Source organism: Nyctibius grandis, chromosome 26 (assembly GCF_013368605.1).
Source record: "Nyctibius grandis isolate bNycGra1 chromosome 26, bNycGra1.pri, whole genome shotgun sequence".
Lineage (NCBI taxonomy): Eukaryota > Metazoa > Chordata > Aves > Nyctibiiformes > Nyctibiidae > Nyctibius > Nyctibius grandis.
The window spans coordinates 6,150,076-6,175,203 of record NC_090683.1 but is presented as its reverse complement, the minus strand read 5'-3'; the positions used below and the strand labels follow the sequence as shown (position 1 = coordinate 6,175,203).

The 25,128-nt window shown below is 62.8% G+C and overlaps 3 protein-coding genes across 3 annotated transcripts; all 3 read right to left on the bottom strand.

The window, feature by feature from the left end:
* Positions 1-509: 509 nt before the first annotated feature.
* PNMT (phenylethanolamine N-methyltransferase) lies at positions 510-4,062 on the bottom strand. Its single transcript, XM_068418832.1, has 3 exons — positions 2,832-4,062; positions 2,417-2,624; positions 510-1,052 (listed from the first exon to the last, which is right to left on the bottom strand). The coding sequence occupies exons 1-3, from the start codon at positions 2,983-2,985 to the stop codon at positions 617-619; spliced, it is 798 nt and encodes a 265-aa protein (XP_068274933.1). The 5' UTR covers positions 2,986-4,062; the 3' UTR covers positions 510-616.
* A 99-nt stretch (positions 4,063-4,161) lies between these two features.
* TCAP (titin-cap) lies at positions 4,162-5,631 on the bottom strand. Its single transcript, XM_068418833.1, has 2 exons — positions 5,457-5,631; positions 4,162-4,828 (listed from the first exon to the last, which is right to left on the bottom strand). The coding sequence occupies exons 1-2, from the start codon at positions 5,603-5,605 to the stop codon at positions 4,573-4,575; spliced, it is 405 nt and encodes a 134-aa protein (XP_068274934.1). The 5' UTR covers positions 5,606-5,631; the 3' UTR covers positions 4,162-4,572.
* Positions 5,632-6,515: 884 nt separating this feature from the next.
* On the bottom strand, positions 6,516-24,798 carry STARD3 (StAR related lipid transfer domain containing 3). The gene is given in 16 exon segments (XM_068418575.1): positions 6,516-7,387; positions 9,086-9,179; positions 10,431-10,535; positions 10,920-10,999; positions 11,526-11,621; positions 12,564-12,626; positions 13,931-14,023; positions 14,857-14,912; positions 15,657-15,755; positions 16,851-16,968; positions 17,071-17,124; positions 17,215-17,274; positions 17,276-17,293; positions 17,530-17,607; positions 20,234-20,513; positions 24,717-24,798. Coding segments are annotated over 15 exon segments (1,335 nt in total). The 5' UTR covers positions 20,450-20,513; positions 24,717-24,798; the 3' UTR covers positions 6,516-7,282.
* Positions 24,799-25,128: the final 330 nt, after the last annotated feature.

Genomic DNA, 25,128 nt, shown 5'->3' with positions numbered 1-25,128 from the left:
CTCCTGCGCCCCCTCCCTGCCCTGGGGGCACCCGCTGCCCCCCACGCTGCCCCACCATGCCCCCCTAGTCTGCCCTCTTGCCCACCTCTCAGCCTGCCCCATTCCCCTTGCTCTCACCCCATGGTGCACCCCATATCCCACCCTGTGTGCCCCAGCCCCCCCCACCCTGCACCCTGTACCCACCCCATTGCACACCCCATCGTCACCCTCTCCTAAGCCCCCCATTGCCACCTCCCCTCTGTCCCCCCTGGCTCCCTGACCCCCCAAGGGACCCCTTATGGGTGCCTCTCTCCCCAGGGACCCCTCCCTTCCCTACAGCCCCGGTTCCCTGACCCCCCCACCCAGGGACCCCCTCTGGGTGCCCCCTGCCTTTCTACACAGCCCCAGCTCCCTGACCCCCCCATGGACCCCCCCTTTCCCCACAGCCCTGGCTTCCTGACCCCCACAGGGACCCCTTATGGGTCCCCCCACCCCAGGGACCCCCCCCCAGCCTCCAGGCAACGCCAGGCTGTGCCGTGCAGCTCGGGCTTTATTGTGGGCAGCGCGGGGAGGGGTCAGGGCCACCTTTTGGGGTGAGGGGAGCGGGTCCCCCCTCTTGGGGGTGGAGGGGGGTCCTTCAGGCTTCCAGCGGCTTCTGTGCGTGGGCGAAGAAGACGCCCTGGACGTCGTCGACGCCGGTGCGGAGGGCGGGGGGCATGGCGTAGGAGCGGAGGTCGCGCAGGACGAAGCCGGCGCCCGCCAGCGCCTCGCGGACGTCGCCCTCGGCCAGCGGCACCACGGGCAGGCGCGCGGCCCCCGCCAGGTAGAAGGACTCGCCCAGGGCCCCCAGCAGCAGCGCGTGGCCCCCCGGGCGCAGGAGCGAGCCCACGTGGGCCAGGGCGCGGGCGAAGGCGTCGAGGTCGGGGCTCACGGCCTCGAGGCAGAAGGCGGAGAGCAGCGCGTCGGCGGGCGGGCGCAGCGGGGAGCCCAGCGGCTCCGGGCGGTGCACGTCGATGGGCAGGATGCGCCGCAGGCGGCCCCGCAGCCGCCGCTGCTTCTCCTGCCAGGGCTCCCTGCGGGGAGGAGGGTGTCGGGATCCCCCCGCCTGGGGAGCGGGGAGTGGGATCCCCCCCCAGGGATCAGCCCGGCACCCACAGGGATGGGGAGGGACAGGGTCCTGCGGGGATCAGCCTGGCACCCATGGGGAGAAACACAACATCTGCAGGGATGCAGGGCTGGGATCCTGCAGGGACATGGGGACGGGATCCCACAGGGATCAACCCAATGTAGGGATGCAGGGCTGGGATCCTGCAGGGATCAGCCTGGGATCTGCAGGGACACAGGGACAGGATCCCGCAGGGATCAACCCAACGTCTACAGGGACATGGGGACAGGGTCCTGCAGGGATCAGCCCAGCACCCACAGGGATGGGATCCCTCAGGGATCAACCCATCATCTCCAGGGACATGGGGACAGGGTCCTGCAGGGATCAGCCCAGCACCCACAGGGATGGGATCCCTCAGGGATCAACCCATCATCTCCAGGGACATGGGGACAGGGTCCTGCAGGGATCAGCCCAGCACCCACGGGGACAGGATCCCACGGGGACAGGATCCCACAGGGAGCAGCCCATTGTCTGCAGGGATGCAGGGCTGGGATCCTGCAGGGATCAACTCAGCGTCTACGGGGACACGGGGCTGGGATCCCACAGGGGTCAGCCCAACATCCACAGGGATGGGATCCCTCAGGGATCAACCCAATGTCTACAGGGACTGCAGGGCTGGGATCCTGCAGGGATCAGCCCAGCATCTGCACGGACAAGATCCTACAGATATCAGCTCAACATCTACAGGAACACAGGGCTGAGATCCTGTAGGGACCAGCCTGGGATCTGCAGGGACATGGGGACAGGATCCCACAGGGATCAGCTCAGTGTCTGCAGGGACACGGGGCTGGGATCCTGCAGGGATCAGCCTGGGATCTGCAGGGACATGGGGACAAGATCCCACAGGGATCAACCCAATGTCTGCAGGGATGCAGGGCTGGGATCCTGGAGGGATCAGCCCGGGATCCTGCAGGGATGGGATCCCACAGGGATCAACCCAACGTCTAGAAGGATGCAGGGCTGGGATGCTGCAGGGATCAGCTCAGAATCTGCAGTGATCTGCCTGGGATCTGCAGGGATGTGATCGCACAGGGATCAACCCAGCACCCACGGGGCCATGATCCTGCAGAGATCAGCTGAGCATCTGTGGGGACACAGGGCTGGGGTCCTGCAGGGACCACCCTGACACCCGTGGGGCTGGGATCCTGCAGGGATCCACCCAGCATCCGCAGGGACGTGGGGCTGAGCTCCCGTGGGCCATGCAGCCGTGATCCCACCGGCACCGGGTCACCCACCGCCCGGGGTCCCCCCCGCGTCCCCCCGCAGCCCTACCCGCGTCCCTCGATCTTGCAGACGTGCCGGATGAAGGGGCTCCAGTCGAAGGTGCCGGGCTCGCCCCGCGCCCAGCGCCCCAGCTCCTCCCGGTTCACCGCCAGGTAGTCGGTGGCCACGATCTCCTCGAAGTGGTCGCAGGCGCTCAGCAGCTGGTAGATGGTGGGGCCCGAGCCCACGTCGATCAGCGTGTGCCCGCGGATCTCACCTGGGGGGGGCAGGATGGGGAGGGGGGTCCCACACCGAGCTGAGCATCAGCGGGGGGACCAAAGGGGTCCCACCCTGGGAGGGAGCAGGGAGACGGGTGGGGAGCAGGCAGTGGGGTGCCGAGGTGCTCCCCCAGCCCGTGCCTCAGTTTCCCCACCCCGCTGCGAGGCCCGGGGTGGGGTGGGGGGGGTTCCCCAGAGCCCCTCACCGCTGGCGAAGGTCTCGGCCAGACATCGCAGCTTCCAGGGCACCACGAACTCCTCGGAGGAGAAGTCTGCGCGGGGCGGCAGGTAGTTGTTGCGCAGGTAGGCGCCGGGGTCGAAGCGCTCGTAGCCCTCGCGGAGGGCGGCCAGGCTGCTCATGGCGGGGGGGGCTGCGGCGGCGGCACCCAACGCACCTTATATCGGCGGCGGGGCCCGGGGGGGCCGCGGTGAGCGATGGCCCTGACGCCGCGGTGATGGTGGCCATCCATCCTGCTAACCAGGTTAGTGCCAGCGCCTGGGGCCGGGGGCACGGCTGGGCGCTGCCGCTGCCGGAGCCGTCCCTGCGCTGAGCAGCGACGCTCGTGGGCCCTCCCCGAACTGGGGGGGCTGGAGCTGGGGGGGGGGGGGGGTCCCGGCTCCGGTCCCTGCGCCCTGGAGGTTTTGTCCCCCCCGAGATGTGGGTGTCCTGGCCTTGACCCTCTCGCCCCAAGCGCTGCCCCAGCACTGGGGCTGCCCATGAGTGTCCCATGGGATGGGGCTGGGATGGGGCTGGGGACAGGATGGGGCTGGGATTGGGATGGGGATGGGATGGGACTGGGATGGGGATGGGATGGGACTGGGATGGGGATGGGGAGAGGATGGGGATGGGACGGGGATGGGATAGGGAGAGGATGGGGATGGGATGGGATTGGATTGGGATGGGGAGAGAATGGGGCTGGGGACAGGATAGGAGATGATAGGCTGGGGCTGGGATGGGATGGGGTTCTCCCTGATGCCTCCATCACCCGTGAGCTGAGTGTGCTGGACCTCAGCCCAGCCCCTGGCAGGAGCCAGCACCACCAGCCCTGCCAGTTCCCAGTGCTCCCAGTGCTCCCAGCACCCTAAGGGACAGGATGGTACCCGCTTATGGGCTGGGGAAAGGGATGGGGATTAAAGATCCCGAATCCTGTCTGTGCTGGAGCTGTAGGAGGACAAAGGTGCTGGGGCAGGATGGGGACAGGGATGGGGCTGGGATGGGCACAGGGCTGGGGCTGGCGGGGGCCCAGGGACAGCAGGATCCGGCCGGGTGGGAACAGCTAATCTGGGCGCTGGCACTGGGTCTGTCCCGGGCCCTGGCACCGCCTGGGCTGGCAATGGGGGGGCGGTTAGATAAGCAGAAGGCGTGTCCCCCCCCTCCACCATCCCTCCTCCAAACCCTGAGGCCCTGCAGCTGCTGGCAAGGCGCCGTGCCTCAGTTTCCCCATTCCCCAGCCCAGCTCCTTCCCCCCTAAATCTTGCCCCCTCCCCACATGGCCTCACAGGGGCCTCGTACCCCACCCCAAATGACGCCATGGGGGCCACGCTGGGCATTTTATTGCCATACAAAGACCACCGCTTGTACAACCCCGCAGAGCGACCCACCACAGACCCCCCCCCCCAGGGCCTCGCTCGGCCCCGGGGGGGGGTCTCAGCACCCCCCGTCCTCTCACCCCCTTCTCTTGGCCAGGGAACCCGAGTCGTGCCCGCGCCCGGTGCTGCCGGGAGCCCCCCCAAACACGAGCCCCCCCCTTCCCCACCGGCCTCCCCGCCGCCCGCTGCGGAGTGGGGTCCCAGGCGTGTGGGAGCCCACCCCCACCTGCCCCCACCCTCCTGCGTTGCCTCTGTGGGGCAGCCGAGCGGACCCAGGGGTCTGGGTCCCCCCCGCTGCCCCCCAGCATCAGCCTCCTGCCCCCCCCGATCCCCCCCCCCGCAGCCCCTCCGCTGCCCTCAGCCCCGCTGGGCCTCGTGGGAGAGGGAGCGGGAGAGGGTGCGGGGGACCCCCGGCTTGGCACCGCGCAGGTCCGGGGGGGCGAAGAGGGGCAGGGGCAGGGTGCGGGCGTAGGGCAGGAGGTGCTGGGTCAGGGGCTGCCCCAGGCAGCCCACCCGCAGCAGCCCCCAGGGCGAGCGCTGCTCCAGCACCCGCAGCTCCCCGCGATGCTCCAGCGTCTCCCGGTGCTGCTCGTCCACCTCCCGCCGGCACCACCTGGGCACGGGGCGATCGGGGGGGTGGGATCAGGGGGCCAGAGCCCCACAGGGACCCCCACGTCCTGCTCTGCCCCTGCTGGGGCCACCCCACCCCGCGGGGACCCCTGGAGACCCCCATGTCCAACCCCACCCCGTGGGGACCACCCGCTCCTCAGAGGTCCCTGTGTCCCCACTGACACTCTGGAGACCCCCCCATGGCCTCACCAACCCCACGGGGACCCTTGGAGACCCTCCAGGACCCACACAGCCCCCCCGGGACCACCCCACCCCATGGGACCCCTGGAGACCCCCACATCCCTCATGGCCCCCTTCCCAGCCCCATGAAGACCCCCCGTCACCCCGCAGGAACCCCCGAGACCCTCCCAGTCCCCTATGGACATGCCCCCACCTCCCTGGAGCTCCCATGACACCCCACAGGCACCCCTAGAGCCCCCCCAAAGCCCCTTGGAGACCCCAGAGACCCCTGCAGCCCCCCACATCCCCCATGACCCCATCGGGACTCTTAGACCCCCCAAGACCCTCTGGAAACCCCACAGCCCTTGGGGACCCTCAAGCACCCAGTGTCCCCGCTAAGGCCCCAGCACCCCAAGGACCACCCCCCGCAAGGCAGCAGCGGTGCCCCTCACCCCTCCTCGGGCCTGGTGCTGAGCTCCAGGTCCAGCCACTCGGCGCTGAAGGTCTCGCGCCGCCCCACGTCCTCCTCCCGCACCCGGCAGCCCAGGCGGGCGCCCGAGAGCAGCCCCCCACTGCACACCACCGTGCTGGGCCCCAGCATGCTGCCGCTGCCCCCCGCCCGCCCGCCTGCCCGCTTATATGGCCCCGCCGGGGCTATTTTGGGACGTGTTGCTGGCACCGCGGGGACGGGAAGGTGCCAAGGGCCCTCTCAGGGCAAGCAGAAGGGGGGGTGGTGGCACCGGGGACACGTGTGTCACCTCGTGTGGGTCCGGCCACGCTCAGCCCCATGTGCCCACCATGGGGTGGCAACCCCGGCCCTGGGCTGTGTCCCCCGTGGGGACGTGGCACAACGTGACAGCGCAGGAAGGACCCCCCTGGCCCTGGCCCAGGGCACGTCTGGCCTTTCCCTGCCCTCGGCACTGGCACTGGCCCCGGCGAACACGATGGACCCCGGTGGCATTAACGGCTCTGTGGGTGCCCACTGCCAACGCGGTGGCCACGCTGCCCTGTGCCACCCCTCCCATGGCAGCGGTGGCCCTGCTGCTGCCCACGGAGGTCCCACCCCAGGTGCCACCCCAGGGACAGGGGAGCGGGCAGGGGGGTGCTGGCCATGGGCCCCCCCGGCCGGGCTATTTGTAGGGCTGACAGATGGGGGCTGCGAACAGACGGGTGCCCGCCGGGTGCCAGCGGCCAGGGCTCACGTGGCTGTGGCTGCTGCCCGGGGGGACATGGGTCTTCAGCCCCTTCCAGCCCCCCGGGCCACCACCTTGTAGCCACAGTGGTCCCACACTGGGGGAAACAACCTGGGGCCAGGGGACATTCAGGGAAACCTCTGCCCAGGGTGACCACCATGAGCTGGGGGACAGTGGCACCCACGGCCAGTGGCCAAAGGAGCCTGGAGGACCCGTCCTTTGAGCCCGGGGGGCTTCGGGCTGGCCCCAGCCCTGTGGCCACTCACACCCCGGTGGGGCCAGCGCTCCCCCTCGCTGTGACTCAGGTGACCAAGGGGCTGCAAACGGTGGGAGGTGTTTTATTCTCACGGGGGGAGCTGGACCCCCAGGCCGGGGGGTGCAGAGAGCCCTGGGGGGGGGCCCAGCGTGGGCGCCCCCCCCCTCACTGCAGCGCTGCCGGCGTGTGCCCCCGCGCTGCTGCCATTTATAACTCGCAGGTAGAAAGAAGCCGCAGTCGCCCCCGCATCCCCCCCCCGCACCCCCCAAAGAGGATCAAAGTCTCTCCTTAAGGCAAATCGTGCTCTGCCTCCGCCCGGCACTGCAGGGGGGGGGCTCGGGGAGCCTGGGGGGCGCTCTGGACCCCCCCAACGCACCAGGAAACAGCCCGGGAGGGGTCCCCTGCGTGGCCCCCCCGTCCCCTCCTGCAGGGAGCTGGGTGGGGGTACAGCCCTTGGTGGGAGAAGCAGCAGCACGAGCTGCCCCTTTGCCCCCCCCGTGGGGAGGGCAGCGAGAGGGGACGGAGCTGTGGCCTCACCCTGCCGTGGCCGTCTCCTCTGGCCCCTCTTTCTCATCCAACGGGGGGGCACAGCTGAGCCCCCCCAGCCCTGGGCGAGGGGACCCAGCGGAGGGCAGGGCAGGGGTTTGGCACAGAGCAGTCAGCGGTGTCAGGGCCCCAGTTAGGGGGGACGGTGGTGGGAGAAGGAGCCGAGCACCCCCCGGCCTCATCTCGGTGCTGTTAGTCCAGGGCTCCTGGGGGGTTCACGGTGAGGCCCCAGGGTCCTCTCCTGGCTGGCCCCTGGCCACAGAGGAGGGCAAGTCCCCGCCGCTCACGGCTTGCCGGAAAGGTCGCTGACGCGCTGGCGGAGGTGGAAGGCGAACTCGAACATGGTGGCGGCCAGGCTCTGGTGGATCAGGTACCGGGGCAGGCGGCCCTGCGGGGAGAGCAGACACGGGGCCCGGGTCAGGGCAGCGGGGAGGACGGCGGGGTGTGGGGCTGGGGGCTGGCCCCATCCCGGCCCTGCCAGCCCCGAGGGCTGCCCAAGCACCGCAGCGGGGAGCTGCCACGGAGCTCCGGGGGAGGCACCGAAACGTGTTGTGATGTGTCTAAAAAAGCCCTGCACGACTCAACGCCAACCGCCTCGGCCCGCGCGCCGTCAGGGGGAGGAAAATAACCCTGGTCTGTGCGGGGAAAGGGAGGGGAGGCAGGGCTGGGGGCTGGCAGGGGGTCGGGGCAGAGAGGGGGGGCCGAGGGCAGGCAGGGACAGCCAGTCAACGATCCTGGGGGGTCAGGCAGGCGCAGGAGGAGCCCCCTCCTTGGACTGGGGTGTTTCAGACAGACTTTTCCCCAGAGCTGGTTTTCTCTGCGACACGGGGGCAGGAGATGGTGGGAGCATTGGTCCAGGGGCCATTTCAGCCGCCTCCCTGAAAGGAGCTGCGGGGGGAAGCTCCGGCACAGACGCAAACACACACACGTGTGTGTAACTCTCACCCCTCGGCGCAGGAAGGGATGAGCCACGGGCTATAAATACTCCTTCAGGGCCAAAGGAAACGGCGAGGCAGCGCGGGAGAAGGGCCCGGGCACTTCGGGAAGATGGGGGAAGCAGTTGACAGGCGCGTTATTAATAGCTCGGCCGCCACGGCATGTCTTCCAGCAGCGGAGGCGGGCGGTGGGCGAGCGCTCTCCGGCCCGGGAAGCGCAAGGAACGTCTTTTCCTTTCCAGCCCCATCTTGCACAACCAAGGGGGTTCGTTATCCCTCCCGCTGTGCTCGTCACGGAGGGGTGGAAGAGGCAGGGGAGCCCGAGCCACGAAGGAAAACACATCTGGGGTGCAAAGGGGCTCCGACTTTCGCTGCCCGGGGTTCTGCAAACCCTTCCCGAAGCGTTTCCCGGTGCTGCGTGGGGAGGGAGGGCCGTGGGAGGGGAGGGGGCCGCGCAGCTTTGCGGCAGAGCGCCCGTGAATGGAGCCTTTGTGCTCGCTGCTGCAGCGCCGTTACCACGTCAACCTTCAGCGGGGGAAGAAAAGGGGCCAGCTCCGCTCCCCCCCCCCAGCCGCCCCAGCCCGGCTCCCTTCGTGCGCTGCCTTTTGTCTGGGCCACCAGCAAGGACACGCGGCTCCGCAAATAGCTCCGGATCTGGGTCATCTCACAGGGCCGAAGCGCCTTTCTCCGGGTGCGGGGACAGCCCCACGCGCTGCGGGGACGGCCGTGTTCGTGTGGGGCACACAGGGGCGAGTGAATGACCCCTGGGAGCAGCGAGCAGCCAGGCACCACTTCACACACCCAACTATTTTCTGTCCCCAAAGAGGATAAAAACCCCTCCTGTCCCCCCAGTCCTGCACACAGAGATGTGAAACCCCTAAGCAAGATCTCTGCCAGGTAAGGAAGAGCTCCCCCACCTCACACTGGGGCAAAGAGGGTGATTTTTGGGTGGTGTTTAACCTCTGCCTGCAAAACCCCTGTCCCTTTAGGGCTGCCTTTGGTAAGGAGGGGCTTTCAGAGAACCCAGGATCGTGGCTGGGAGCAGAGCGCCGGCCCCACACCACAGCAGGGACGCCGGAGCGTGCCGGGGGGCTCGGCTGGGGATGGGGTACGGCTGCAGCGCTCGTGCATCAGTGAAGAACCGGCTTTACCTTCAGATCCGTGTTGAGAATCCAGATGAAGGTGCAGACCCTGGGGTTGCTGGGACATTTCAGCACGATGAATCCTCCGGGCCCGTTCTCACCCCTGCAGGGAGCCAAGAACACGCGGCGAGAGCCGGGGCTGAAGAGCCGTTCCCCAACGCTCTGGGGTGCATCCTGCGCCAGCCCCTGCTGCAGCAGCCACCCCTGTGCCTGGCAGCGAGGCCCAGAGCCCGGCAGGGCAGGAGCAGATGGGCAGAGCGTCGGGGAAGGGCTCTGCTCCAGCTGCAGGTTTCCCACAGGTGCCTTGGCAGCGGTGGGGCCAGGGCTGTGGGCTGAGAAGCAGCCCCTGCCTCCGGACCGTGCCAGCCCAGCCGACACCGGCTCTTCCCCACGGGGAGGTTTCTGAGGCAGAGCCCTGTGGAAATGGGTGCAAACAAGAGGTCCCGGGGAGGGCGAGCAGCCAGGGAAGCCCTGCATGGTCAGGACAGCCTTGTCACTACAGCCCCCAGATCCTTCCTCACACCATCTGATCCGTCTCAGAGACGAGAGCTGTGCTCACGCACGCAGCCCAAATACAGATTTCCCTTCCCTGTTCAGGAACACACTATTTTTGCTGCGTACATTTGGAAAAAAGATTTTTCTAGGCCCTGAAGTCCCCAGCTCTTAAATAGACTGAGGCAGCTATAACGGCTCTGAGTTAAAATGTCAATTACTTTAACCAGATTATTAGGAAAAACAAAGTCAGTGCGTGAAGTGGCACAGCTGGGCCCCGGGCACCAGAGCAGACAGTCACAAGGAGTCCTTGTTTGATGAGACCAACCCCACCGAGATCCATCACCAGCTGGGCAGAAGGGGAGAGGCCAGAGCCCTGCTCTGGGAGCCAGGCCATCCTGACGCAGCTCGCTTCCCCCACGGGACCACCTCTCAGTGTCCGCAGCCTTTAAAGTCAGTAAGTGACCGGCTTACGAGAAGCAAAAGGCATCCGAGAGGCTCAAGGCGAGCCACAGTCAGCTGTTTACTGCCCCTCAGAACTGGCAGCTGGCCCTGCTTGGGAATTAACTGTTACATAAACAGGATGCGGACTGGGCTGGGGTTTGCGCTGTTACTGGTCTGCACCTCCACTCCCCTGAGCAGAGAGCTGGGCAACGCCCGAGCGACGCTGACGAGCACGGAGAGTTTCTTTAACAAAGGAAGAAGAACAAGGGAAGCAAGGTTTAGCTCCACAAATAGATGAGCTTCCTGCAAGCGCTGCCAGGAAGACAGCAGGGTTCTCATTTAAGTGGCTCTTTGCCCTAAGCTTCAGCAAAGGGTGTGTGTCAGATACCAGCTAAAAAAACCAGCACCTGCCTCTCACCTGACATACTTGGAGAGCGGAGGCTTCAGGCTGTGCGTGGTCGATATCCCCGAGGAAATGTACCTGTCTCTTCTCCTCTCGATCCGGCGCACGTTCACGAAGTCCCTGAGCAAAGAAAGGGCGCCGGCTGCTTTAAAACGTGCCTGGGGCTTGGGGGGAGCAGGTCCCGCTCTCCGGACTGCTGGGAAGGGCTGTGGCAGAGGTATGTCAACACGGGGACAAAGCACAGCGCAGCACTGTTATCAGGGAGACCGCCCGACTGACTGAGGCAGATTTTGAGCTCCCAGGCTCCTGCCAGAACCGTCTGGAGGAGAATTCAGGGGCTCCTTAACGCAGAGCCAGCCCTGCCTCGCTGGCACTGGGGGCTCCCAGACAGCAAAGAGCAGCAGAGCTGGGGCAGAGTGTTCTTGCTACACTCAGATGCTTCTCTCCTTATTTGAGGAGGGTGTTCGGGGGCTCAGCACCAAACAGACAGTGGAATAAACTGACCTTGGGGAAATGACACCGCCTGCAGCCCCAGCTGCCACGTCGTACGAGATGATCGTGTTGTCTTCAACCCGCTGCAAGATCTGGGGACGGGGGGGGAGGAAGAAAGAGATTTCCTCAGATTTGCCTGCAGGTCTGCGTGTGCCAACAGCTGGGTGACACAGACCCTCCCCTAACACAGCACCAGGGTTCAAAGCAGCTGATCTGAGGCCGAGTGAGATGAGCTCTTTGGCAGCGTGTGCCCAGGTTTGTCTCCTGCCCTGGGACTGGTCCTTTCTAGGGGGGCAGAGGCGTTGCCTCTGGCTCCCCACCACACCAATGGCACAATATGCCCAAACCCTCCCAAGCAAGAGCAGGCTTGGCTCAGCCGCTGGCCCATCTCCCTGCCCACCTCATGGGCTTTTGGAGAGGCACACGCACGCAGCTGGCTACCACAGAGCACTCGGCTCGTACGGATGAGCGGCGGAGATTTAACGCCTCAGTGCCTGGGACCCAGCTAAGCTCCAGCAGGGCCTGGGCACCGCTGACAGCCGGTGTTGGGCTGGGAAGCTCCAACTCTCCGCTCCAAGGAGCTCCTGTGATTAAGCCATCTTTGTCCGGCACGCTCACCTGGCAAGCTGCCACCGTTCTGTTCCACAGGATCATCTTCTCAGGCTGGAGAATAACCTCCTGGTAAACTGTTTCAGCAGAGCACTGCAGGAAAGCCTGAGGACAGAGCCAGAGCAGTTAGCCAGTCCCCCACTGCCCTTTGGTAAGATTATTTTTAAGGAACGCAGGGCGGATTGCAAACAACAACTGGGATAATACAGGAGGGGAGTGATGAGGCCGGCCTGGCTCAAGCGCACGCAAAGCCGAGGCTGTCACCCCTCTGCCCCAGCGCTCTGGTTCCCAGGGGCCTGGAGGGCACCCGTGGAGCCGGGAAGGACAGAGCAGACCTCAGGTTTCGGCAGTTCTGCTGCGTGCACGACTGCTTCGGGAAGTTATTCTGAGCTATTCTGAGCTCCAGCGCAGACAACATTAATTTCTCCACGTCCCCGTGGGACAGGGGATCTTTGGAGGCAAACAGTTAATGCAGTAAAGTGGGACCATCCAGTTTTTCCTTGTGAATACCGAGCTGCTCCACTGGCAGCTCCTGCCAGCAAGGCAACATATGCACTGGAACAAAGAAAAGCCACCGCAGCCCCGATGCTTCATTAAAGCGTGGTTTGCAGCCAAGCCACTCCAGCAAGAGGGCACAGAGCAAGGCACTCCCGAGCAGCCCTTCTCAATGCCAGGCAGCAGCAGACGCACGCTCAGCCCTGGTCTTGCTGGCAATTAGTTGCAATTAGCCTCCTTGGTCAGATTAGTCCTAGATGCTGGGGTTGGAAGCGAGTCTTGCAGTCACCTGCTCCCTCTTCTACCAGCAGAGACTGGGGCCCAGCATCTTTGCTGGGGAGTTTGTCTGCCAGCCAAGGGGCTTTCCTGGAGAGATTCCCTAGAGCGGGCAGTGCAGTTCATCTGTTTCAAGCAAAGAGAAGCTGCTTTGCAGCCTGACCCGTCCTGCCAGGGCCAGGAGAGGGTGTGAAAGCTGAGCCGTGGCTCCAAGCAGAGCAGTCGCTTTTTTTCTGTACCACACAGACCAAGGAAGTGATCCAGGAAGGTTCTTACCTTTAAAATAAAGGTCTTGCCATGGAAAGGGATTTCAAAAGTGTAAACAATGTCACCAAAGTCCTGTGCAGGAAATAAGAAAGTTACATTTATGTCAGCAAAATAAATCACTTTTATCTGGGGTAAAGTCTGCTGGTTTGCAAATGCGGCTGCAGGAGCCGGCCCGCCTCCAGCCCCCAGGGCCCCCACCCCAGGCAGCCACCCCAGCACGGGGCATGTTTCAGATGCACAAATTTCCATAAACAAAACAATATCCAGAGCAGCAGTAGTGATGAGACAGAAAAAGAATCCGCCCCATGCCAGCCTGCAAACTCCACGTCAAGGTCAAATTCTCTCTGTAGCAAGCTACCAGCACCAGGGTAAGGGAAAGGGGTTAGTTTGCCAGCACTGCTGTTACCTACATCTGAGAAAAGCCTCCCTGGAGGGGTTAGGGCTGGACAGATGATAACCTTTCATCGTTAGCCCTGTGTTAAGCTCTGATTAGTCTATTTAAATCCATCCCCCTTTGGATAAAGAAAACAATCTGCCCAGCTAGTTTGGCATCAGACAATGGATCACTTGACAGGGGAATTTTAAACACCAGATGAGACTGCAGTTTGCAAGACTCTCCCCCCAGTCGTGTTGTGAGCCCAAAAGCAGAAGGCAGGGCTGGTTTAAGGGGGCACAGAGACTGCCCCTTTTCCTCCACCCTTCGGAAAGGAGCTCCAGCTACCCCAGAAAACTCTACCACAGCTCAGGGAATGAACCTGAGGTGAGGACACAGGCAGGGCAGGGCTCGCTTCGCCTTGTGTGCCTCCGTGCTGCCTGAAGCAAGAGGCGAGACTCCCAGACCCCTTTGGCAAAGCCACGGTGGGAAGAGCTAAAGCAAAGAGACGTCCCTGCTCTATGCTCCAGCACCCACAAGGTCCCTGTCCTGGGGAAGGGGACACACAGCCAGCTTCGGGGGTGGGAGGAGCAGTCTGTGCCCCACACTCTCCTGCTCCCACGTGGGCCAAAGCTGACCAGAAAGGCCAGACCCCAGCTTGCCTTGGCCTCCCCAGCACTCTCAAAGGCACCTCCCCGCGCCGGCCGCCACGGCTCCACACCCCAGCACCCGCCCAAGGTGAGCTGTCTGCCCCTGCCGCCTAGAGGGAGGAGCGATGGGCTCTCTCCTGTCAAACAGGAAGGCAATTAAACGTCTAATTAAATAAGAGGGGATTTTACATTTAACTGAACTGGAATAGATTCCTAATTCAATCAGGTAATTGTAACGCTTGTTAATTTTTCATGTCGCAAGGAGGTTTCAGAAGCCCCATTTGTCCTCCCGCTCTCGCTAAGCCAGCCGTGCTGGCTGCCGGCCGCGCTGCCCGGGGCGGGGGGACACTTGCATTGTTTTTCTCGAACTTCCAGTTCTCCTCCTGGGCGAGGATTTGGTCCACAACCTCCGTTGCCTCTTTGCCTTGTCGGACGTACTCTTTCTCCTAGGAGAGAAGGGAGCATTTCATCAGCTGGGTTGCAGAAAGCCTGAAGGGTGTGTGCAAGGCTTGCTCCCCCCCTCCCAGGGCTGGCAGAGGGGAAGGGGATCTCTCCCATCACCACACCGCAGAAATCTCTTTAATTTGGGTCACAGAGGCCTCATTTTGGAGCTCAAAGTCACGCTCCCCGCCCTGGCTTGTATCCACACACCAGCTGCGTCCACCAGTGAGTCTCCCGCCTCAACGTACGGGTTTCCAGCAGGCAAAGGGCGATGAGATGCCCAGAGCTCCCTTCTGTGGAGGTGCCAGAGCTGGGGCTGAACGGCAGCAGAACCACTTGGAAATGAGCACAAAGCAGTCTGTGCCCAGCCAGGCTTTGGGGAGGCGAGGGACCACCCCGCGAGGCACAGCTCAGCCAGGATGGCTGCGGCGATGCCCTTCTTGGTATGGGATCGTGTAACCAGGGACCAAAGAGGGGGACAGGCAGGAGGCAGAGCCAGAATCACACCCCAGTGGGACGCTGCAGGGGAGAGCGCGCAGCCCTGGGGAAGGGGGTTAATGTCGGGTGTCACCCAGAGGACCCCCCTCCTGCTGCGGCCACGATGCCACCAGTCCTGGGGCACACAGGGAACAGGCTGGTGCCAAGGGGCAGGCAGAGCTCCTCAGCCAAACGTCCCCAGAGGAGAAGGCTGTGAAATGAGGGACAGCAGCCTCTGGTGCTCTACAGATACAGCGCCCTGATGGGGCCGCAGGATTATCAGAGTCTCGTGCAGGCCTGGATCAGCCTGAAGCCAACGGGCAGGGGGCAGCTGGCCTCAGGCCACCCTGCCTCTGTTTACCTGAGCTGTCAACGCCTTCCTCCCTGCACCTTCCTCATCCGACTCGTTGTCCGACCCTGGGGGGAAGCACACAATTAACACACCGCTGACGAAGACCCCACTTGTACCACCTCCCTCGGACAGACAGTGATCCCCACGCCCTATCCCGTGGGAAGGGCTGTCGGTGGGGACGACCCCAACACGGCCCAGGCGCTGCCTCCCCGAACGCCCCTGCTCTGCTGGCAGGCGCTGCCCTGCTCTCTGCAAGGCTGAGCACGGACTGGGTGTCAGCTGCACCGAGACAACCGCTCCGGCTGACGTCTCCTCGCTCCCCAGGAGGGGAGGTCTCCAGAGCCGGCACGACGCCGTGTCACAGGGCAGGGGCGCGCTGCCAGCTCTTATCCTCACCTGCTTGTGGCAACTCGCCCCCGTGCCCTCATGCCGAGAGCAGCATTTTTCAAGTCCTTTAGCCACAGCTAAAAGCATTTAACCCCAAGACCACAAAAAAGCTCCAGTTTCCCACAGAGCTGAAGCCAGGGTGTGGGGCTGAGCCTGACTCAGCTCCGCAGATGGCACGGGGACAGCATGGTCGTGCCTCTCCTCGCACTGTGGCTGTGCCTGGGCAGGAGAGGGGAGCAGTTTTGCAGTGTCAGTTCTTGGAGGCCCTGCCACCCGCCGCTGCCAAGGGCCGGGATAACGAGGCAGAGCTTGGGGAGAAGCGACTAGAGAGGTGAGGAGACCCAGGAGGAATGCTGTGAGGGGAACGAGGTGGCCTGGCTGCCAGGGAGGTGACAGCAGAAGGGGAGGAGAGCACGTCTTACCTGCGAAGGACTCTGGTGGGGAGTAGAACTGCCCCTCGGAAAGGGCCCTGGGGTAGAGCAGGGGGCCGCGAGAGGCTGCAGCCTGGGCTGCCAGGTACCCTGCGAACCAAAGCACCAGGTTTTACACACACTGAGTCCAACACCAAGGGGTCCCAGGGCCCCCACCACATCCACCCCTGCTCAACCACCCTCCCAGCCACTTTCCTCCAGACACAGCTGGTCTTTTCGTGCTGACACCAGCCAGCCCACGAGCTTTTCAGCTCCTCTTGCCTCATCTTTTGTTTGAGACATTTTATCTGCATGGAGATCAATGGGCTCTTTTGCCTGTCAAATCCAAAGGCGATTAAGCATCTAATTAAATAAGAGCTTCCCCTGGAAGCAATTTGGAACCTGAGCCTAATCCAATAGAGGCATTAAACACTTGATCATTTTTCATCTTAAAGCCTCCTTGCAAGACCCAAACATCCTCTGGTGTTTTCCAGTCAGTCAGTGCATTTCTGATCGAGCCCCGCTTGACAAATACTTCGTTTACGTGCCATTTCCCAGTCCTCTTTGTCAGTCAAGCCTGGGAAAGCGACCAGCTCCTTGTGCTGTTCAGGACTGGGCAGCCGTGCCAGCCCAGGCAGAGCACCCACTCCCTAGAAGGACCCCGGGGAGTTACAGGTGCCGGGCACTGCAGGGTGATTTGTGAAGCACGAGGTCAGCCTCCACCTCCATTTAGTCTGACCTCAGCGAGCAGAGGCTGTAAAATTTCACACGCCATAACTCATGCCGTGCCCCCCTGCAACGTGTCTGTAACTGAAGCAATCCTCTCTGAAAGGTCTCCAGCCTGGATCTGAAGACAGATATCGAGGCAGAGAGTCCAACAGTCCGCCTGGCACTTGTCCCACTGTTTCAAAACATCCTCTCCGATGCGGAGGGGAGCTCTGTTTCCAACACGTCTGGCTTCAGGATCGACATTGGGGGATCTGGCACGTTTTTACCTCCACTCAATTAAAAGATGCTTTTTATAATCTGGTATTTTCTTCCCCTGAAGGGACTCATATACCATAACAGAATTGAGTCAGGCACAGCCAGCCTGGAGATCACTTCTCCATAAATGTCATATCTGTCAAGGTGCTGCCAAAGCAGCAGAAACCCCAGGCCTGGTGCTCTGATCTGCCAACTCCTACCAGAGAGCAGCAAAATACTCACATCGTTCCTCTTCTGCTTCCTGAGTTAGGACTTTAAAATCCAGGAACCAAGTCTCCAGCCAAGCAATGACAAACGAGACGATGGGGAGTAAATAGCCGAAAGCCCCTTTGGTCAGAAGCTGCGTGGAAGAAAGCAGAAGCCACAGGGAGTTCACACAGACGGGAAAAGAGCAGCATCAAATAATCACAAAGCAATCCCCCGCGAGCCCAAGGACACCAACCTCGGAGAGGATGACCTTCACGATCAGGAAGGCACTGGATACCAGTGTAGTGATCTGAAAAATAAATTTACATATCTCAGATCCCTGAAAGCTCCAGGCAGAGGGAGAAAACTCAAAACAGGAAAGCAAAAGTCGCCTTCTTACCGCGATGACCCACCAGTGGCGCAGCTTCACGATGGCGTAGGCCAGCAGCAACACAAAAAAAACGAAAGAAAGCCAAGACCTTCAAAAACAAAAAGCCATCGACACTAGTCACTGCCCCTGTCCCTCTGCCAGGTGCTGGGAGGACACGGACATGGGCCAGCTCCCGAGGACCATGCCACCCAGACAGGTGGGGTCAAGGCTGGGCTGCGGGGAGACCCCAGCCCCCGGCACGCAGACCCTCCCTGCCCAGCCTTTGGCCACGCCACCCCGAGCTCCAAAGCTGTTTCCTCGCCTGCAGCAGTGTAGGATACTCACAAATATATCAAAGAAAGAGGTCTTAAATTTGTACTTGATGATTTCATTCTCCAAGTTCTTCTGGATGCCATCCTTGGTCTGAAGGGGAGAGAGGAAAGCAGAAAGCTATTGAGTGCGCTGGTAAGAAACTAATAGCAGAAAGAACCCGGCCGAGCGGTGCCCGGAGGTTACTGCCAGGTCAGGGTATGCACCAGGCATACAAATGTCTGTGGCGTGGGCTCATCTGCCAGCACAGGACCACGGGAGGGTGTGACAGCCCATTTCACCCTCAGTTTCACACCGAGTCGGGCAGCCAGAGCTGCAGCAGCACGTGGGTCTGTTAAATGCTTCTGCGTGGGGGCTTCCTAACACTGAAAAGGGGCTCTCAGGGGTCACTCAGGAACCTGGTGGAATTTAAGCTGCGATTGTCCTCGTTGTGCAGAGCACCGAGGGGTCCCCTCTCCTTTCTTGCAGGCCAGCTGGCTTCCCTCAGCTCACAGCAGCGCTGAGCTGCCCTCCAGGAAACCTGATGGAGGAATTCAACGGGCAGGTTCACCCGTACTGGCAAAGGGGACGAGGGAGGAGGACGAGGGACACGCACAGACACAGACTGCAGGGAAATCTGAGAGGCAAAACCGCTCGCTGGGATGTTGTATGGGAGCGTGGAAAAAGCTCACAGAAGAGCTCTCTTGCCTCACCCCGAGACAATCTGGGGCCTGACAGCCCTGGTACTTCTGACACTATAAATCCTGTTCTCGGGAGCCCTGGAATCGCTGTTTATGAGGAAGCGGATGGCTCAGGTAACTGGAACAAATGCTTCACCTTTAGGCTATTGGTTTGAACGCAGCCCAGCTGGCCTGGAAGCTGGTACGGGCTGACAGCTGTTTGATGATCTGTGAGAAACAAGTTGGTGGATCTCAGGCCAGTTTTTGGCAGCCTGGCGTCCTGGCACCCTCTTGTCAGACAGTCCAAGGACAGAAGAGGCAGCCATCGGGAAACTGTCCCTCTAGGTCAGGGCTGGTGTTTAATATTCAGAGCGAGGGGGGCACAGCAGTTCTGCACTATTGCTTTATCTGATCTGCGGCTGCAGGACTCATGCCAGCTGAGCTGCCACCAAAAGCCTCTTCCCCACACCATGACTCCGCTACGAGATGCTGCAGGAGGAACGAGACACAGGGAAGGCTTTGGATGATGATTTCTGGGGGGTGTTTTCAGTTTAAATACAGGCCACTGCCGTGAACAGTCTGAGGAATAAGAGGAATAAGGACAGTCTGAGGCATCTCTCTGAGAGCAGCGAGCTCGCAGAATTACAGTTTGCAGGCAACAGACATTTAACGAGGGCCAATTTGCTCAGCTTATCTCGCAGGGAAGGAAACCGTTTGATAAAAAAAGCATTAGTCATGATATAAAATCGTTGCTCTTCATAACCAGGCAAATAAGCCATCCTAATAGCTTTAAATATGCAGCATCTCAGCTCAGGGCCCAAATATCAGCAGTTAGTCACTCATTAATGGCTACCTGCAAGACCTACGCTCAGCATCACCCTGGTGACCGCGCCGGCAGATTATCTCCCCGGGGCTGGACTTTATTTGTAGACAGCACCTCTCCAGAGAGCTCAGGGAACAGGGACAAGAGCAGGAGGTTGGGGTCCACGCCGGGTGTGCAGGACACCATTGGCATCACTGGAATGCTGGCCCAGAGATGCTTTTTCCTAGGCGGGGGGTGGCCGGGGTGTCTTCAGCCTCTCGACACTGCGCGGCCGGCTGCAGCGGGCAGAGCGAGGGAGCTGCTGGCCGAGGCAATCTGTTAAGTGCAGACACTCAGGAGATAAACAGGGCAGAGATAAGAGCCGCTAAGTGAGCGCCGGATCCAGTGCTGATAACTAAAGGCCAGGCACGGGCAGGGCTGCAGGCACAAGCGCTGGGGTCTATCTGTTCATCTTGCCTCTCCGCTCAGGTTGTTCCAGGGGAGGACGTGAAGTACCTGAAACCCGCCGCCAGCACGGCCGAAACCAGTCGAGACCAGTTCAGGAAAAATAAAAACATACAGCCCAGGGAGTAACTTTGACCTGATGGGACTGAGGTAAATAAACTGGGTTTCCCCTGGTCGTTGCAACAGTTGACACACTGAGCAAGCGCCGCAGCCTGCACGGGTGTGACAGCCGCTTCGGAGAGGACCAGAACCCCCGTGTTCCCCCTCGCTAGTCCCCTGAGTGGTGGAGCAGCACCTCCAGCCTCCAGGAGCTGAGATTAGTAGCAGTATGTTGGGATCAAAGCTCAAAGCCCCTTTTGTCTCTGCCCAACAGCTGGGTGGGCGAGAGGAGGGTCTGCACAGCCCACCCTGCTCCTTGGATGCTCCGAGAACAAGACACCAAAAGCAGGGAGCAGCTTCAGGTAGGGCGAGGGGAGCAGGAGAGAAGTTTGTCCGAGTGCTCAACCTGGCCCCAGACCTCGTTATGCTACAACAGATGACGGCGTTAACGACCCTGGACGGCCACAACAGAGCGGGGCTGCAGGAAATGAGCTGGACTTTAGTTTACATTAACTGCGCAGGAGTTTCTCAGCCAGCGCCAAATCAACAGAGCGCTGGGAAGAACAAACAAAGACTTGGCCCAAGACTTCTGAAACGGAGCAATTAACGTGGAGGGAACTGAATTATAAAGAAAAAAAAAAAAAGCACAACTTAAAAGGGCAAAGACGCCACGGGTTTGCTTCCCCCAACTTACGTTCAACTCGATTATCCACAACAAAGAGATGAAGAGCAGGTCGAAGGTGACGAAGAGGCAGAAGGTCCTCCTCACGTCCGAGATGGCTTTCCTCTTCTCCGGAGAGAAGTAGCAATAGGGGGAGAAGCCCTGGCTCTGGGAGAACGAGGTGCTGATGGACGCTATGGCTGGGAGGCTCCGTTCCAGGTCGTGCTGCAGGTCTGTCGGCTTGCTCATCCTCGGCCCAAGCGACTTGGGTCCTACGTCAACCGGGGCAACATCTGCCAAGCCCGTGTGTCACCTGTGGGGAGACACAAAGGGGACCCTCAGGCCTCGGGTCTCCACATACCCCTTCTCCTCTCCCACCTAAAGGCAAATATTCCTATTACCAAATCAGATCCTGTCTGTTTATACAGTTCCTGAGGGAACAGGCTAACACTGGCCTTTTGGGCTGCCAAAGAGCCTCCCTCTCTGAAGCGAAGACATCCAGGGCTGCCCCACCTCACCCTGGCACCCCACCTTCACCAGCACAGGCAGGGACCTTCCATCCCTCTTGTTCACTGCAGGGAAGGAGGAATCGGCTGCAACAGGCTCAGCGGTGCAGGGGGTCCGCGGAGCCACCAGCAAGTGTCACTGGGACCCAGAACACGCAGCACGGCGAGCAGCCGACGGCAAATCCCACGGAGATACCGTGGGAAAAGGGGCCTCAAGGTGTCTCTGCAGAGGCCCGTGCTCCCAAACGGAGCAGTCCCCAGGAGCCCGGAGCCACCCCCAGCTACAGCAGCCTCGTCTGCACGGACAGACGCAAAGCTCCCAGGGGCTCGAGGCAAACCACAAACCCTGGGGAGCCACAGAGCCCACCCTGCACAGCCCAGAGGGGAGCTTGGTCACTGCGGGACGCCGGGTGGCACAGGAAGGCAGCCAGGGAAAGGGCCGCCCGCCGTCCCGGCCGCGTTGGCAGTGCCAGGCACACAGCCCTGGCGTGAGGCTGTTTTCACGCAGCCATGCCAACCATTGTATTCAAATTTTTTCCTCTCCGTCAGCAACGCACAAGGAGGCCACTGTGTTAATGGCCCGTGCAGCCAAGCACACGCTGGAGACAAACAAGGAAAGAGGATGCCAAAACAGGTCAGGCCGGGGATCTGTCAGCCCTCCGAGTCACCCACGGCACAAAGGCACGACGACAAACTCATCCTCTGCAAAATACTCCTGCTCAAGGACATTTTGCCTCCATAAAACAGACTCTTTGCTGCATTAGCTACTGCCCCAGCAGCTCCACACCCTCCAGGATCCAAGGGAGGTTGGTTTGCCTACAGCAGATCACACTTGTAACAACCACGAGGCTGCAGCCACGCAACGTCCAAGGAAAAAAGCCCTGAGACTGTGCCCGGACCTGGGGGAAGAGGCAAACCGCAGGGCAGGCGAAGCCAGGGGTGCTGCCCAGCCCCACCGGGCGCTGCAGCAACGGCAAGAGCTGAGCACAGCCTGATCTGGGGCAATTTTGGGTCCCTGCACCAGCGGTTTCTGCATCCCGGCCCCCTGGGAGCACCGGGGCTGGAAAGGGAACAAAGCCAGAGTCCTGTCAGGTCCCTGCTAGTCTCTCTCGGAGGCACTTCGGAAGGAGCTGGAAGACTTGTCACTTCGGATCAGCCGCAGCGACCACGGCCCTTGGCTGCTCCGAGCGAGGGGCCCATCTCAAACTGAGGAAAGTTAAAGACATCTGTGAGCGCTGAATAATACATCGCCTCGCGCCCGGGCTGCCGCCTCCTCCCCTCAAACACCACTTTGCACTTAGGCAGCTCCCCCCCAACTTTCACAGCGCTTTAAAATCACCCTGCGACACCCACCAGCTCCGCTCCCCCCAGGCCTGGGCAGCGCTGGGGACACGGCATGGGCCCTCGTGCAGCTGAGCCAGCCTAAACCCACCCGACGCTAAAACCCAGCCTTCCCAGGGAGGTTTAACACTTCAGAAGCGCGCCCAGCCCAAACCAGCCGGCGACAACCAACTTCTGGGGAAGAACCTGTGACGAGGGCTTTACCTTCAGAGCACCGCGGGACAGCGCAGGGCTTGGCAGAAAGATTTGAAGCCCAGATGAGGCCCCCAAGTGGGACTGCTCCCTCAGGCAGGAGAAAGCTCAGAGCAGAAAGAGCAGGGGCTGGAGCTGAGCGTGTTGAAACGTGCCTTTTTCTGGGTGACAGATAAATTATTGAGCGCCCCGGTGCTGTATTATGCATTCAGGCATCCTCCACAGCCCGCGCCGCACCGGCTGCGAGCCGCTTTCGGGGGCTCTCGAGCGATGCAGCTCTGACAGCCGACACGGCAGCCCCCCCCCCAGTGTCACCCCCTCCCCAGCGTCACCCCTTTGCACTCTCGGCTTTTAGAATCAAATCACCAGCTTCTCACTAGCACACGTTCGCGTGTTAATGACATGTCTTACAGGAGAAGCCTTTCCATCTTGTGACACCGCTTCTCCTTTCCCCCCGCGCCCCCGACTTCCTATTAATGTGTCTTCGCAGCTCACATGACGACTTCAACAGCTAATTCTCCTGTCACCTCTTCTGAGAGCTACAGCCTCTGCACCAAAAGGGAGAGAAAATGCCTGGAGGGCGAGAGGAGCCTTTAGGGACAGACACCAACCAACCGCCGGTGATCCACCAGACACCAACACGCGTCCGAGCTTCCCAGGGGGCAGAGATGCATTTAAAACAAAACCAGTAAATATTAAATTAAGACACTAAACCTCGCTCCAAAAAAACAGGAGTGATCCATCGTCCTCAGCAAACCACTGGACGTCCGTGGCCGGGACCCTGCGGGGCCGTTTGGCTTTCGAGCACCCCCAGATGCTGCCGCGAGGGCACGGTGAGGGGCTCCACAGCCAGCTGTCCTCGCACCCATCTGGAGCTTTCCCTGGCCCCGGCCACTGGCTGCTGCCACTTGCGACCCCTTTGCCCCCATCCCTGCCCTGAGAGCCGGAGGAAGGCCTGCCACCGCCTCTGACAGCACCAGGAACCCCACAGCATCCCGCATCCCCCCAGCCCCGCACGTTGGCACAGCTGAGCCGCTGCCACCAAGGGCTGAGCCAGCCCCGGGGCTGCGTCCTGCCTCTCCCCGCAGGCACAGGTGCACCATCACACCCATTTTCACAACATTTTGGCAGCAACGTGGTTGCCTGAAGCCCCAGGTGAGACATGGGCCCCCCCAGCCCCTCTCCTGCCCCCCTGGGGGGTCCACGGCGGGTGCCAGACCCCCCCACTTGAGAAGGCAGCAAGAGGCACTGCCTTGCCTGAACGTTCAGGAGGGCTCCTGCCCCCGGGAGCCGCTGCGGGACCCCGCGGGGGTGTCTGGTGTCCTTGTGCCACGACCGAAACCCCAGCCCGGTCCTGCACGGCCGCTGGCGGGGTTCAGGGCACGCGGTGGAGAGAGGTGACACAGTGAGAGGAGGGCAGCCACCACCACAGGCCTCACGCTGCCACGCTCCGCGGCACGTTGTCCTTCCCTGCACCTCGCTCCAGCGTGACCCGTCCCCTGCGGGAGGGGGACAAAGCTCGGGGGCGTCACAGAGACCCCAGACCCAAAGCAGCGGGGATGTGTCTGTGACAACAGCACCAGCACGACCCTCCCAACCCGGAGCCCTGGCAGGCCCCCAGGGACACAAACCACGGCCCTGCGAGCACCGGCATCGCCGCACGGTGCTCCGGAGCCGTTCGGGCCAGCGTTTGCCAAGGGACTGAGGGGACAGCAGCGCCGGGCCCCGACAGCCCCTGGGCCCCCCGGCAGCCCCTCGGCGGTCCCGTCCCCAGGCGAAGCTCCCAGCCGCCCGGGTCCCCACTGCCGTCACCTCCCCATCGACGCTCGTCGCCCGCACGGAGCTGCCGCCGGGCCCCGGGCTCCCGCTCGCCCCACCCGGCGGTGCCCGGGCTTTAAACACGGGGGTGCCCACGGGGGTGAGCGCAGGGATCAGCCGCTGCTCCTGGGAGGGGCTCGCAGCGAGGCCGGGGAAGCGCCACAGCCGCACGAAGGGCTCCCGGGGAGAGCCGCTGCCCCGGACCCGCCGGTGAACCGGGGCGGGGGGCAGAGGGCACGACGGGGACCCCCTCCTGCCCTGGGCCCACCCGGGGATGGCCTGGGGAAAGTGCCCTCCGGGAAGCCCGCACCACGGGGCACCCGGGGCTCCCCGGGCCCAAAGCCTCCGGGGAGCCGGTAACGGGCCCGCCCAGGACTGAACCCCGGGGACCCGGTAACGGGCCTTCCCCCCAGGACTGAACCCCAGGGAGCCGGTAACTGCTCTCCCCCAGGACGGAACCGGGGGCCCCCCCAGAGACAGTCACCCCCCGCGGCCACACTCCCGGGCCCGGCACCGCGGCCCCGCCGGCCCTGTCCCCGCCGTGGCCGAGGCACCGGGGCCGCCGCCCGCGCACCGCCCGGAACCGCCCTGCCCGGCGCGGGGCTGTGTCCCCCCAAGGCCCTGTATCCCCCCCGAGGCCCCGCCGCCCCCCACGGTACCTGCTGCCGCCGCCCGGTGCCGGGCCCCGCCGGAAGCAGACCCCGGGCGCGAGCCGCTTCCGGCCCCGCGCGCGCCGCCACCTCTGACCCCGGAAGGGAAACGCGAGGCTGCGCCGGCACCGACCATCGCCGGCCGCGGGGGGGGGGCAACGCGGGGGAGGGAGAGACCATTCCTCGCGGGAGGGGGGATCAGTGGGGCTGGGGGGGATCAGTGGGGCTGGAAGGGACCAGTCCCCGCGGGGGGGGGATCAGTGGGGCTGGGAGGGACCATTCCCCGTGGGGGGGGTGTCAGTGGGGCTGGGAGGGACCATTCCCCGCGGGGTGGGGGTGTCAGTGGGGCTGGGGGTGTCAGTGGGGCCGGGAGGGACCATTCCCCGCGGGAGGGGGGGTCAGTGGGGCCGGGAGGGACCAT